Source organism: Colias croceus, chromosome 12 (assembly GCF_905220415.1).
Source record: "Colias croceus chromosome 12, ilColCroc2.1".
Classification (NCBI taxonomy): Eukaryota; Metazoa; Arthropoda; class Insecta; order Lepidoptera; family Pieridae; genus Colias; species Colias croceus.
In genome coordinates, this window is record NC_059548.1 from 4,154,398 (window position 1) to 4,169,121 (window position 14,724).

Below are 14,724 nucleotides of genomic sequence, written 5' to 3' on the forward strand. Positions count from 1 at the left end.
TCCAATCACCAATTAGCTTCAAAATATTTTCTCATATTATTATTTTTAACGTCACATTATAAGATGATATTTAAAGATAATTTAGCTAGATATTTGGCATTCAGTAGATTGATTGCTAAATTATGCTAAATGGGCATAAATCTTTATGAAAATAAGCACGTCACCAGAAAACTTTCCTCTTTCAAATTAATTTAATTTAATGAGTTCCTGTACCACCAAAAGCACCGGTCTCCAACAAATTCAATGAGCGCACTGAATTTAAAATTTAAATTAGCCAATATTAAAAAGAATAATGCAGCAGTGGAAAAGAAAGCAAATGTCAAAGTAAGCGGTCACTAAGCTTTATAAACAGCACACCAATCGTCTCCAGCCGATATAAAAGCGATGTACCGATTATTTACGGAGTGCTCTCTCACGCAAACACCTTTCAGTTTTATTTCATATAATTTTAACATCTTATGTACCTAACTGAAGAATTTAAAATTAAGAGGTGTAATTACATAATTCTTATGTTATAAATATATTTTTTGGCTTAAAATGTTGACTTTAACCTAAGACTTTAACCAATATAAGAGGCAAACAGAAATGAGATAGAGCTTTTAAGTCTTAGTTGGGAATTGGTATGTATGTAATTTCTATTTATTCCTTTCTGTTTTATTGAGATAGGCTAAATTGCAATGGTTTAACTTTAAACTATTTAAATGAATTTTATTGAAATGATAATTGTATCTTTTGCAGAAAAACAAAGGAAAATCCGTGAGCTGAAGCTCTACTAATACGGGCTAACGTAACGAATAGTAACATTCATGTCTAGTTTCATGCAAAGAACAATATAAATATTAGAATATCGGCCATGTTAGTGTCACCCTGTGGTGTATAGCATGTTCTCGTTGGTCAGATTACAGAAAGCTAGATTACACGATTTATATTTTAACAGCGGGGTGTGCTATCGCGACTGCTTGACCTCCCTGTTACATAATGCATCTTTTGTGAATTGCGTAGTGGTTTCATGTCGAATCGTCCAAACTAGGGATTTGCGTGAATATTTATGCTAATTCTATGACCCACTAGTGTTTCTTCGATTCGAATTATTTTTAACCGTTTAATCGTTTTGTTCGCAATGTGACAAATTGTAGAGGTTTTTGTAGAGCCTATTTTTATAAAATAATATCTAATCCTTATGATTATGGGACCCTAATGGTATAAAAATTCTAAGCAAATATAAATTTAAATAAATACAGCTAATGAAAGAACTGGACAGAAAACTAAATTACTTTTTCCGTTATGGCATTTGTTTGTGCCTACATAATGGATAGTTTACAACTACAACGCTGTAAAACCCATACTTTGTTAAACATGATAGCTAGACAGCCGTTGACATGTTTCTAGGTCGTAGGAGGATTCGGGTGAACAGCCTACAGGCTACTAAACTGTTATCAATATTTAACACAGGCCGCCATTCGTAATAAATACTTTGTTAGACATTGTACGTAAAATGAACATAGGTACCTTATTATTTTTCATGGGTATAAAATATCAGTTATGCATTATAACGTGATTATAACCTAGGTACCTACACTCTACTGTTGCCTAATTTCAAGAAGATTGTTAATTTAATCTATTAAAGCCTTTTAATGAAATTAGCTGTGATTTATAATAGCATTCAGCGTGCGCTGCGCCGTGACCGTTATAATAAGCATTGTATAAAGCTCGTGTATTGCAAAAAATGCTTTCCACGCGACGCCATACTAAGGTCACGTTCACATTCACATTCATTTTGTCATGATTGCTTTGAATAATCTGTACATAAATTATTTTGTTACGCTAGTATTGTACAGCGACTGAAAGAAATACTGGGTGCTTATAATGTAATTAATTATCGACCGTACTTCTATTTATATTTCTTAGTAATAAATAGGTTTTTATTTAGATTATAAGTGCACCTAACGTATAGATACATACAAAATATGATAAAAGATATTCAGTGTATTTCAGGATAATTGGATGTACCGAAAATCGAAATACAATTAGACTTTTTATCAAACTGTATGGTGGAATTTAATAAATTAGGTAAAGATACATATCACTTATTACACATTTCCTAGTTCATTATCTTATAAGAAGCGAAAGCTACAATCATTCAAGGTTGCCTATGTTCAATAAGCCATAAATATCTACGTGAACCCTTCTAGCATTTTATCTGTAACTGCGGGTCATTATGGCCCGTATCGATTACTTTTCATAAGCACGGTGCATGTAGGTATTATTACGGTTTATTGTTAGAATATCATACTACGATAACCAGTGCCTACATGTAAAATACTTATGATGAAGATAACAGCTAACTATTTATTTTTAAAATTTACTCTTTACATAGCATAATTAGGGTACATAATTTATATGGTGAGATCTAATATTGATAATAATTGTATTAATTTATAATAAATGATTTTTACGTCATGGTGCTCATTTCCGAATTGTGTATTGTATGACGGTAGACACGTAAACGCGAATTGTTTACTCGTTGTGAAATCCTCTATTTATTTTACTCAGAACCTTTTATATATCTAACGTATCTCTTTTCTACCTTTTCTACGTTCTTGCAAATCAAAGAGTAGTATAATAATTAATACAGGTTGCAAATTATTTTTTACATAGGTATCTATTATGAAGAATATTATTCAAATACATAATTTGTTTACAACATTCATACAAAAGCTGAAAAAGACTTAAACTTATTTTAATACAAGTAAATTTAATATACATACTTACACTTTGGAGGATTATAATGAACGTAAAGTCCATTTTTCTTCCCCTGTCGCTCCAGCAAAGTTTTTTTCACGCTATCCATCTTTAGGTTTCATATTTCAAAATCACTACATAGTATAAAACAAAGTCGGTTTCTCTGGCCCCATGTCCCTATGTCCCTTTGTATGCCTAGGTAATCTTTAAAAGTAGGCAACGGATTTTGATGCGGTTTTTTTTAATAGATAGAGTGATTCAAGAGGAAGGTTTTAGTATATCATTTATTAGGTTTTAGACAAAGCGGGCGAAGCCGCGGATGGTAAGCTAGTTAAGAATATATAAAATACATTCTGAACCTAAAAGTACTTCTCACGACTTGATTATAGATATAATTTTTATGATATAAGATAATAGTAAGTAATTGAAATGTCAAACAGGGAACTTCATAAATCATTAGTTGTTCACTTCGATCAATAATAACAACGTGGTATACGAATTATATACTATTAGGTAATCATTTGTCCACATAATAATGTAACTGTTTTCTTGTTTTAATTTTTCAAAAAAGCCTGAATGACCAATTGCAATAGTATCAATGTCATAAGTTATCTATAAATGACTGAACTAACTACCTACAGGCTACATTTTATAGTTATGCCTGTGCTCATCGAATTTTTAAGTTAACCGTAAACAAGGTAGCGTGTAATACAATTGCTCCTTAACAAATATTTACAGATGTGTTCCACTGACACTACCCGTAGTCTATACGTCGACCGACTTTCCGAAAGTTATCAACATTTCTTATTGAAGAAAATGTTAAAAACAATTTTTACAAGTATTTCTGATCCAAAAGTTTATTACAGTAATCTATTCACATGTTCGTCTTGATGCAAAGTTGAGAAAAACTGCTCGTATTTATTCTTCCAAGTTTCAGAGCATACCTACACCATTAATAAGAGCTTTATGAACATGTTTTTTTTAGAATAACAATTGGAACGTACAGTCAGCAACCTAAGTTTAGAAAACGGTTTAATTAATAGATCAATAAGATGAGAAAAAAAAAATGTTCTAAGTCATATTTTAATTTCTGTTAATACAATAAGTTGATGGATTTAAAATAATAATACTTATCTACACGGTCGGTGCAGGTCGTTCGCCATCTGGCAACCCACCAATTTTGGTGACCATACTTATTGCTGAAAAAAAAAATATACCGGCCGAATTGATAACCTCCTCCTTTTTTTTGAAGTCGGTTAAAAAATGAATATTTTGTTATCTACTTAACTATCGACTTTTGTGTTATTAAGTTTCATAGCATTCATAATGTATATGATTACAATTTCCATTATTTATGATGAATGATGATATTTCGCAGTATTAAATAGGTACACAAAAAATAATAAATACAATCTAAGTACGATTAGATTGTTTGTTTTCCTTGATGAAGACGAGGCAAATAATACACACTGCTAAGTTAACGAGAATATATTAAGATAGGGATGTGTAAGTTCAAAATCTCATTCTTTATAATCATCAGTAACATATTAATTACAGATATTAATAAAATAGAGTGGAAGGTGTTAATTTAAAACTTTTCGTGACCACTGTTCATGATATAGCACATTTTCACGAAATTTATGCCTTTCCAGTGAATTGCTGACGTGATTATTAATGAGTGTAAAGCGATGTGCTATCAAACCGGAAGTTTTTAAGTAATTATTTCATAATTAATTTTAGTATTTTCGTAACTATCGCTTTAATTAGCTTTATAAGTGTGTTTTAAACAAGTACGTAGTTCAAAAACTAAAAAATATTATTATTTAAAGATAGTAGATATCTGTATTGTACAAACAAGAGTTTTAAGGGTAACACAGTAATGATTAAATTGCAATACGATGCTAACAAATCTGTTTATTGCCTTTAGATAACAATGTTTAAATATTGTCAATTAAGGAAAATAGTATGAAAAATCTTAACTGTGGTTTCTACTTGTTATGTAATTTTTCTTCGCTTTCCGATAGGGTGATGTTAATATTGAGGCCGATATCTTTCTTGTTTAGGCTCAAACTACGACGACTTGCATCTTGCGACTTAGAATCTGGTTGATCTACAAAATAGATTTCTTTATTACTGTGTTACAAAAGCAATATTAAAATAAGAAAAAAAAGTATACTACTTATGTACCGTTTTTCAGTTGTCCATTTAATATTTTGTGATATAATTCATTAAATCTTTTTTGTCGTTTCATGTTCGACGGTGTGCGAATCACCAATGTTGGCAGTAAAATATAATGTTCTAAGTTCGGTTCTTTGGATTGATATTTTCGACGACCAGAACTTTTCTTTACCACAAGCCTGGGATGTTTTGGTCGCACTTTACTCATTATAATGCTGCTACCGCTAGTTTGCCGATTACTATGTTCATGATTCACTTGTAATGCGTTTTTTCTATTCGTCGGGCTAGAGCTCCTGTAACAACATGTCGAGTGTTTATTGCTGGATCGTGCAGCATAGCTTGGACCAGGCGTACAATCATCTTGATTATGAGGGCGATGTGATCTGGTATCCTGATACATTAAGCGATCGTGGCTCTTATGATCTCTACGTGAACTGCGCTCTTCAAATCTACGCTCTGTCATTACAGCTCTAGCAGTTTCATGATCACTGGTAGCAGCAGCATCCCTTTCTTCATTTTCACGTCTATTTTTGTTACTAGCCACAATTATATCTCCAGTTTTACCAACTGCAGGTCGGCAGTTTTCGTGACGATTATTTAATTTTACAATTCTATAGTGCCGCCGTCGTCTACGTTCCACGTGAGCAACACGCTCTCTTAATAAACTGTCTATGAGCCTTTGTAAATCAGATCGTGTGCCATATCTTTCTGGGTGAGCTATTCTACGTCCAAGTCTAGTATTTGGCCAATGAGTGCGACATACATCTTCCCAAATAATATCACTTAATACTGCTTCTCTTGAAGGTGTTAGCTTAATACCATCATCCCGAGGAGCGAATTCTCCTTGTGCGAGGTAATGAACTGTGTCCATAAGTCTGTAGTCACGTACAGGGTTAAGTTTATGTCGAATTCTATGAACTCTCTCAGCTGCCATTTTAGGGATATCATCCCGTTTACAAGGTACGGAAGCACATTGTCGTCTTCCTCGTGCAGTGATTCCATCGTAAAGGGTGAAGTCCCGACCATATTGTTCTGAATTATGTTCTTTTTGAATCGTTGTAGCTTTACTGGGCGAGAGTGGAGCTGGTTGTTGGGCGTATCGTTGAAATGCTGAAGTTTCTGGAATATGGCTGTATTCAACATAACTGCATCCCGGTTGTCCAGTGCAAGAGAATGATTTTGATTTCTCATTGTTTATTTCATCATCTGATGAAGATAACTGGGCATTATTGTCGAGTGTTCTAATTACCATCTCTTGTTTTAATATTTTCTTTTCAAGGTTATCCAATCTTTGATATATATTTTTTATATCGGTAATGGAAGGAGAAATTGTGCAATCAGAAGATGTATGTGTGGCAATAAAAGTGCCTATATCTGCTTTATTTGAATTATTTTTAGAATTTTCCGTAACTGTATCGAGCTTAGGAGTGTTGATTGTCATATGGGGATATGTATACAAGTAGCATGTTTCTGATGATCTTTTTCTTGTGTTATATATCTTATCATCTCTTGAAGTACTAGTGGTTACACATGTTGATATAGCGAGGGAACTTTCTTGTATATTTGTCGTCGATTTGTTAATGTGTTTTTCTAATTCAGGGCTACATGGAACAGAATTTGATACAGTATAATCTTCTTCGCTGTAATCTACAATCAAATGAAAGCAGTATAACTTATATTATTTAATTACAAAACAATGTGTCTCAAACTACAACAAGCTCGCCAAATATTCTGATAAAAGTACCTACTATAGAAACGAGAAAGTAATTGAACATATTATATGAAGCAAAGGGAAAGAGCAATTTACGTTTGATTTAAGTTTTTACTTACGGCTTGTAAACGAGGAATGATCACCAATAGCTAAACGGGAGCCTGATTTAGCCGATCGCTGAAAAAAATCAATGAAATATTTTTAACTTAATGATATAATTCGCTAAGAAATTACTAAATATTATTTACATAATTTATTATCGATGGACCAACCTTCTTAGATTGAAATCTGGTCTTTTCTGCGATATATAAAGTTTTAATTGCGGGAGCTTTCGGTTTTATGGACACTAAAACTTTCTGTGATGAATTCCGGAATGTTGAACACTTTTGCAAAATTTCTAGGAAAATATAAAAAATCAGTATACTTGAGGGTTTTCTGATAAATTTTTAAATTATGTATATCAGATTATTCAAATACCTAAAAAGAGTTGTTTCTTTGGAGTTCGGCTTGAACCTACGGAATCGTAATCAACTTCTTGAATAATATGCTTTTCTTCGGGAATAAACAACTTCTTTTTAGATGGACACTGATTATTTTCCATCACATCCCATTTTCTTTCTCGCAAGCATAGTTAATAATGTAATATTACCCAATATTTAGATATTATGATAAAATATTTACAAAAATTTTGTTCGTAGTTAAAAATTAATTTAAAAATTATTCATATCATATTTGAAAGACGTAAAATTTGACAGAGACAGCTTTCTTCTTTGAACCTGAAATTATAACTAGAACTTCATACAAAAGGAGAATGATTAACGGGATAGCTTAAGTTTCATTTACAACATCGCTTAAACTAATACTTATAGCACGTTTACTTATACACAGTTAAAAATTTTCAAGTTTGTCACAAGATTGGTATAACGAAAATATTAATTAAGTATCGCTATAACAGTACTGTATACAAAACCATTTCGAAAATAGAAGATATGAAAAACAAGAAATATAGTTGTCAAAATTGCAAAGCGTGACGTTTCAGCCATTTGTACTTTTCAAAAAATTGTTGATAAAAATATTGAGTGATTTGTAGATATTGACATATGGATGCTTGAGCTTCTTTAGAAGATGTCTGATCAAGAGAAAAAAAGTGGCAGTGGTGGTGGTTCCCCCGCTGTGATAGTAGATCAAACGCCTAACAATCGTCTCAAGGCTCCATACCGTCCTACAGATCTTCAAGATGATACTGAACCTCATCATAAACATATAAGGGCTCCGGCAGTTCAATGTAATATTAAAAGCACCTATTGTCTTTTATCACATACAATTGGTGACGTTTTTTGACATTACTACCTTTGTTGTGGATCACTTTGTCCTTAATCAAACATTACTTTCTTTTTTAACAGCTGTTGCTGAAGAGTTGAAAATTCTAACTCAAGGTAGTACCGCTAGTGAAATATCGGAAGATAAAGAACATAAAGATTATAAGCGTGGTAAGATAATGGAAAATATCCCTGTATGATGTTAAATATTTTTCATTCATTGATATCATTTTCCTACAAATTTTTCCACTTATTATAGTGATACCTCCAGATATGAACAAGCAAAACGTTGCAAAAAAGCTATCTTCAAGTCCCAAAAAACGGAATTCTTCACCCGAATCAATTGTTTTAGCACCTATGGAAGTCGACACGAAGGTATAAATGAATAGTGTATTTGTTATGGATTTTTGTCACGCTTTTAAAGTTAAACGTTAAATTATGAGTATAATAATGACAGCCTAATTGCTTTTGATTCACGTTCATATGCGAGGAATTCCTTTGGCCTAAAGTATGGTTTATCACGGTGATTTCAGAAGGGTTCAATCACACCGCCCACACAACCAATACCACAAGATGTGGAAACCATTTCTGAAGCGGAGTTTACAACTGAAAAAGAAGCAGCTCAGAAAGAAGATACTGATAGCATTACGGAGGAAATTTCTGAGGGTCGGACTGTTGAACCCACGAAGAAACATTCAAATTGGGTGTGTATTGTATTACTATTAAATTATAAGCGATAGGTTATACTATTGAAATCCCTGCGTGGCAGCCCGCAGTTGTAGTTGCTTCACATCGTGATGATTTTTTAATCGTAATACACTGTCAATCCATATTAAAATTATTTTTAATGAAATACCGGTAAATTTAAAGGTAACATAAATCATAAACTTATTAGGTAGGTACTTATTTTTTGCCTCTTAATAATTAATATGTGCATTTATTGTTCTACCTAATGTTAGGAAGCTCTAGAAATTCACTTACTTTTTTACTCACAATTCACAACTTGAGTGGATGTTAGTGTGTAAAATTTAAAATAACTTTTTTATCATTTTTATAGTCAGACGATGACGAAGAAGCAGGCGGGCTGCCGCGCAGTGAATCGCGGGCGTCGCGCGTCTCTCGCGTCGTGCGTCAGTTTTTCTGTTGCGGTGTACCCTACGAAGCTCCGTCCGAAGAAAATATATCATCCGGCCGAGCTTTCGGTCAAGGAATATAGAACTTCACCCAATGACACTACGTCTGCGATGCTCTCGCGTACTCTAATGTCACATTAGCTGGCCATTTTCGATTGCTAGTACCTCTACAACAGAACAAACTAAGAACTTGTTAAGCTTATTGTGGCGTGTTTCCATCTATGTATTCTCGATGTATCCTGGAATCTAGAAATAAACAAGTAGGGTTGGCACGGGGACAACAATCGGGGATGGCCAGCTAAAAATATTGAAAAAATATTAACTTGTGAGTACCTATACTTAGCTTGGTGTGTACATAAAATTACTAATAAAAGTGTTATTTTATTTGTTAATACCTTTTTCTTATAATAAAGCTACCTACACCTAGTGAGCTATAATTGTCATCGAGCGTAATTAAATCAGGCAGATTCTTTCTTTCTACTTCTATAAACAAATTCAACTTGTTCTGATTCTGACTTGTTTTTTTTTTATATTAAAATAAATATTTTGAGTTATGTACCTACTATAAAATATTTAATCCAGTTCAGGTAATCAATCAATCAATATGAGTTCAGTGTAGATTATTAAGCTTCTAAAACTGATGAGACCATTCGATTCGGAATTACGTAACTAAGTACCTATTAAGTTCATGAATTTCGAGCATAGGATATAACAAGTTGTACATTATTATTTATGAAACTGATCTTAAAAAGGAAAAAGAAAAAAGTAAATCGATATCCACACGTGGTTTGCTACTAGATTTTTAATCGAAGTATCAGATGTTTAATTTGTCACTTAGAAGAAGCAGTTGGAAAGCAGAATTAAGTACTAAAATAATTCAAAAAGTTATATTAAGTATTTCCACTTCCTATATATTGTTAATTAACCATCTTTTCTTATGAGTAACAGATTCATTTTCATAAATGATGGAATAGCTGGAAAATTATCCATTACATACATTTAGTTCATGACTTTTCGAATTCTTATGCGTTATAGTGCGTATACCTAGTAGGTATAAGTAAGGTATAAGAAAACTTTTTTTATTTTATTTGTTGCCAGAACGCAAAGAAGAAAGAAATAACATGGAAAGATGAGGCTTGCCAAGGAATAGAAGATTCCTCTCTGGTATAATATTTTAATATATTATTGTAAAATTAGATATGTGTAGGTATTTAACTAAGTATGTATGAATTTTTTTATAGTAGGTACTTACACGGCTACTTATGTAATGTTCATAGGAAATTGGAGCAAAAAGCGAAGCCTGGATTTTGGAAAGACGGCCATCTGTTGGACCATGTTTCAGGCCTGGTTTGCCCTTTGAAGGGCCAACGGGAATTACTATACATGTGCCAAGGGTAACATTTTTAATATGTAATGGATATGTTCTTACTTATATTCTTAAGAAATACCAAAAAAATATCATATTATTTTATCCTAGTAGGTAAGAATCCCAATACAACTCGAAATTTTATTTTAGAAATCCATAACGACAGTGCGTTCGTCGGGAATCAATATTAATGTTTCAAGAGTAAGTATACCCACTTACTTTTAGCTTTTAATGTATTTTGAGATTTAACTAAAAAATTGAAATATCTGGAATGTTATAGAAAAGTTTAAGCAGTAAATCTAAAACTCAATTAAAACGGGAAATGAATGATGACGGAGGTGTAAATGGAGAGGTAAAGTATTTTATATTAATGTTCTAGCCTCTATGTATATAATACACTTAATGTACTTACTTATATTCAAGACTAGCTGCTCCGCGCGGTTTCACCCCCGTAGCTCCACTCCTGTTGGCCGTTGCGTGATGATATAATATAGCCTATAACCTTCCTCGCTAAATGGGCTATCTAACACCGAAAGAATTTTTCAAATCGGACCAGTAGTTCCCGAGATTAGCACGTTTAAACAAACAAACAAACATACAAACAAACAAACTCTTCAGCTTTATAATATTAGGATAAATTAATTCGTCAAGAAATCAAGACTTACGTTTTTCATTTTTATAATTTTACAGTGTGATCGCGGCAATAATCTTATTTGGTCATGGTCATTGAAAGAAAAAATAAGCAGTGTTCACAGACAAATTAAAAAGGCATTTAATTTTTAATTTTTCTAAATTTATTATGTATACGTATATTATAAAAATTGTTATTGTGTTTTTATAATAGGTAAATAAAAAACGTCTTATTCAAAATTTGTTTTAATTTACAAAATGTATTCTGGAAATAAAAAAAAAAGAAATATTGAGATTGCTTATATTACTCTCGATCTTAATATAAGACTTTATATTTATTGCGTTTGACAAAAATAAGTAAAAATCATATTTTGTGAAATGAAGAAAATTCAACTGAGCTTAAGACAAAAGGGGGTTACAAAAGGTTCTGGAAACTACAAATCAAAAGCACAATTTTACATCTTAAAAAAATAAGCACAATAGACATTGCATTCTTCTAGAAAGTTTGCAGTATTTTCTCTAGTTACACACGCGGTTTCGAAGCCTGCTTCCTCATCTGTTGTTCAATGAGGACACTTCTCGGGACAGTTCGGAGGGAACACGCGGGGCTCTTAAGCGGCATCTGGTGCGTGAGGTTGGTGGCGCGCTTTGCGTCGAACTCGGCCTCGCGGGGACGCCAGCAGAGCTCCCGGCTGCCACACTGGCATGTCATTTCGCGGCATATCTGTGAATTTAGATGATAGAAACATGTGTAGGATATGTTCAGATAGTTTTCTTTTATATGTAAGTACATAAAAGTATTCAATTCTCACACACCGAAGCAAGATACTCGTCGCGGCAAGCATCAGGGCAATCGCAGGTCCAATTTACAGGCGGCACGCATGGCACGATGGGCGGCGTGTAGCACGTGCCCGGGTGCGCTATGCACGTGCCGCAGCAGCATTGCTGGCACATTGTGTATACCTGAGGAAAAGATGGGAATTGTTAGATGAGGAGATAAATAAGAATTGATTTCGGTCAAGTGAGGTATATAGTTGAAATACAAAAGGGGTTCGCTTTATCCATAGAAGGATATCAAATTTTGTTAAAAGGTTGACAAGGTCAATAGCTTGTTGAGAGTTGAGACAATTACATTTAAGAAAAAATGGATTTGAAACCTACATCAAAAGATAACAGATTTACTTGTTTTACGAGTTGAAATTGATGGACCACTAAATGCACTCTTCTCGTGCGAAAGGACATATTAATATACTGTGCTGTATTGTATTTTCAAATTTATAAGAATGCTACTATTATTCTCTTTCTGTTTACACGAAAGTAAAACAAATAATCTTACCAGCCATATAGCGCGCGCTATTTCGTTGCGGACATAAGGTAGACAGTTACACAAAAGACAATTTTCGAATTTAGACAGTTCAGGAATACCAAGATTCTTTTCTATACCAGATGGACCTAAAACAACCTGCAACATAAAAAAATATATTTATTTGTACATGCACTTCACTAATAACTTTCCCAATGAGGAATATAAAACGGTAGCTCAACATTTTGTTTTCCATATTATTCGCACTTACCTCACTTGCAAAAAATTGGCAATTGGGTGCACAAGTACCCAAACTGTCTACGTAAGCGCACTGTATCACTTTAGGGTTTCCTTGAAGTCCCTTCACTACGTTAATTGTGGTTCTAGCTACGGCGTATGCACCAGATAAGCATGCTGTTGCTGTACAACAACCTTTTGCCGCGCAAATAGCTTCAGTTCCACTCATAATACATGAAGTCGCACATTCAACCTGAAGAGGTTAAGCATTCGATAAAGATCTGCTTGGAAACTTAAGTAAGACTTCTTTACAAAGGTTTTAAAGAAGACTAAAAATAGCACAGAATATGCTAGGGTATTTTGCAAACATATGGTTTTAGCTTATAACCTGTTCTTGACTCATTTTGCAAGGATGAACAGCAGCAGACAGCACAGGGACCATAGTCTGCGCCGTGGCTCCTCCCACGACGGGCACTCTGACAGACTCCGGTGGTACTCGGAGGAAATCAGCCAATACAGTGTTGGCTCGGACACAGTTCAGCTCCACGCACCCTAGCAACCGCCTTGGGTTGTATTTTGAACGGAGTCTTTGTATTTCTCCAACCAGGGGCACTAAGCTCTCTACTGGTTCAGTCGCTACTATTGTAAATGCCTAAAAAATAATTTTTGTACTAAAATCTAGTACTTACTAACAATTAGATAAGCTACTGTATTTTAGGGAGACATCAAACAATACTAATTGTTTACCAATATGAAAATAATATGTTAATGTAACTAATGGCTACATTTCCCATTATACCTATAATTGTTTTTAAACACTCAATAAAAATATGTACATACGTCAGGACAAGTATTACAAATTTGTAGAGTGATTTCTGTCAATATTGGAGCATTATTTTCAAAAGTGTCCGCATCCTGCCTTGCAACTATGACCACAACACGAGCACCCTTTTAAAATAATTAAAAAACAATTACTTAGCTTTGAAGCATACGTAAGAAATACTACGTAAAAAAACTATAAAATGTTTCCAGAACCTTTAGAGCATCACACAACATGTGAGCTCCAGAATAAGAGGACACTTTACATTTAGTATCAACGTGGCTGAGTTCCATGCCGTATCCGCAAGTCGCACAAACATCGTGGAGCGCTATTTCATCCAGTAAAGGGCATTGTTTTAGAAGTAAAGCCAATGGTTCACCTAGAAATATTGAAAGGAGCATCATAGATAAGAAATGTTAAAGGATAAATAATTAGAAAACAAATGCTCATTTTATTTGTTATCAGTTTCGTTCGTTTTAGTTCGTTTCCATTAATACGTACAGTACTAGCACGTAATTCTTTGATATAACAAGCTGATTAAATGTTTTGAGAATAAAAAAAAAGTGTGTGTTATAAAATCATTGATCTACTATTAACAAGTGATAACTGCGTTAAAAACAACCGACTTCAAACTTGCACTTGCAACATTTACAAATACAGACAAAAATGCTCATAAAATAAAAACTACTGGGCCTATCCGAATAAAATTTTTATGGGACCAATTCGACACCATTCCGCATCGAACAAAAAAAGAATCACGTAAATCAGTTCAGAAACCTCAGAGTAGTCGGTGTACATACATAAAAAAAAAACATACCGGCCGAATGGATAACCTCCTCCTTTTTTTTGAAGTCGGTTAAAAACTAAAAAATTGTAACTGAACATGGAATTATATAAACTAAAAAGCTTGGATCCCCGAGCCAGCATATTGATTCCTTCCGGGCTGTTAATTTGTACAATATTTATGATAAAAATATATCTAATTGATAGGCTGATAGCAATAATATTACCAGTACATCCGGCAGCACCACAAATAGTAACTTTCATACCAGCAGGGCTGCTGTAACTTCTTTTAGGAATGTATTTCAATGCATTATTTATACGATAATTTTTGAACCGTAGAGACTGTTGAGCTGTGAAAATGCCTGCACTTGTAATAAATTTGAAAAACATTTTTTTTTGTAGATTTTATTTATTTTACAATTTTTATCAATGAAATTTTGTTTATTTATACATTTCAACGGAATTGCCAAATTTTTGAAAGAACATATTTATCTTTGAAGAC

General features: G+C 33.3%; 3 protein-coding genes across 4 annotated transcripts; 1 reads left to right on the forward strand and 2 right to left on the reverse strand.

The window, feature by feature from the left end:
• The first annotated feature begins 557 nt into the window (after window positions 1–557).
• Window positions 558–9,473, forward strand: LOC123696478. 2 transcript variants are annotated; one of them, XM_045642655.1, is made up of 6 exons: window positions 558–620; window positions 7,722–7,916; window positions 8,035–8,121; window positions 8,210–8,325; window positions 8,484–8,654; window positions 9,008–9,473. In XM_045642655.1, exons 2-6 carry the CDS (start codon window positions 7,757–7,759, stop codon window positions 9,164–9,166), a joined length of 693 nt encoding a protein of 230 aa, XP_045498611.1. In that variant the 5' UTR covers window positions 558–620; window positions 7,722–7,756; the 3' UTR covers window positions 9,167–9,473. The 2 variants fall into 2 exon arrangements, with proteins under 2 accessions (XP_045498611.1, XP_045498612.1); XM_045642656.1 differs by lacking the exon at window positions 558–620 and having other exon boundaries at window positions 7,676–7,916; window positions 8,222–8,325.
• Window positions 4,637–7,307, reverse strand: LOC123696161. Its single transcript, XM_045642214.1, has 5 exons — window positions 7,109–7,307; window positions 6,904–7,028; window positions 6,751–6,808; window positions 4,930–6,567; window positions 4,637–4,852 (listed from the first exon to the last, which is right to left on the reverse strand). Exons 1-5 carry the CDS (start codon window positions 7,230–7,232, stop codon window positions 4,731–4,733), a joined length of 2,067 nt encoding a protein of 688 aa, XP_045498170.1. The 5' UTR covers window positions 7,233–7,307; the 3' UTR covers window positions 4,637–4,730.
• A 1,909-nt stretch (window positions 9,474–11,382) lies between the features above and the next one.
• On the reverse strand, window positions 11,383–14,635 carry LOC123696316 (malate dehydrogenase, mitochondrial-like). The gene is made up of 8 exons (XM_045642421.1): window positions 14,450–14,635; window positions 13,655–13,818; window positions 13,460–13,567; window positions 13,008–13,271; window positions 12,654–12,872; window positions 12,416–12,541; window positions 11,896–12,042; window positions 11,383–11,803 (listed from the first exon to the last, which is right to left on the reverse strand). Exons 1-8 carry the CDS (start codon window positions 14,610–14,612, stop codon window positions 11,603–11,605), a joined length of 1,392 nt encoding a protein of 463 aa, XP_045498377.1. The 5' UTR covers window positions 14,613–14,635; the 3' UTR covers window positions 11,383–11,602.
• Window positions 14,636–14,724: the final 89 nt, after the last annotated feature.

Bases quoted from the DNA above. Each gene is read 5' to 3' on its own strand.
- LOC123696161 (XM_045642214.1), bottom strand. From the start codon at position 7,232: ATGGAAAATAATCAGTGTCCATCTAAAAAGAAGTTGTTTATTCCCGAA. The intron at 7,029-7,108 runs GTATTTGAATAA...ATATTTTCCTAG, and splicing joins AAAGAAACAACTCTTTTTAG to AAATTTTGCAAAAGTGTTCA. The intron at 6,809-6,903 runs GTTGGTCCATCG...GATTTTTTTCAG, and splicing joins CCAGATTTCAATCTAAGAAG to CGATCGGCTAAATCAGGCTC.
- LOC123696478 (XM_045642655.1), top strand. From the start codon at position 7,757: ATGTCTGATCAAGAGAAAAAAAGTGGCAGTGGTGGTGGTTCCCCCGCT. The intron at 7,917-8,034 runs GTAATATTAAAA...CTTTTTTAACAG, and splicing joins AAGGGCTCCGGCAGTTCAAT to CTGTTGCTGAAGAGTTGAAA. The intron at 8,122-8,209 runs GTAAGATAATGG...CACTTATTATAG, and splicing joins ACATAAAGATTATAAGCGTG to TGATACCTCCAGATATGAAC.
- LOC123696316 (XM_045642421.1), bottom strand. From the start codon at position 14,612: ATGTTTTTCAAATTTATTACAAGTGCAGGCATTTTCACAGCTCAACAG. The intron at 12,873-13,007 runs GTTATAAGCTAA...TAACCTCTTCAG, and splicing joins GCAAAATGAGTCAAGAACAG to GTTGAATGTGCGACTTCATG. The intron at 12,542-12,653 runs GTAAGTGCGAAT...TTTATGTTGCAG, and splicing joins GCCAATTTTTTGCAAGTGAG to GTTGTTTTAGGTCCATCTGG.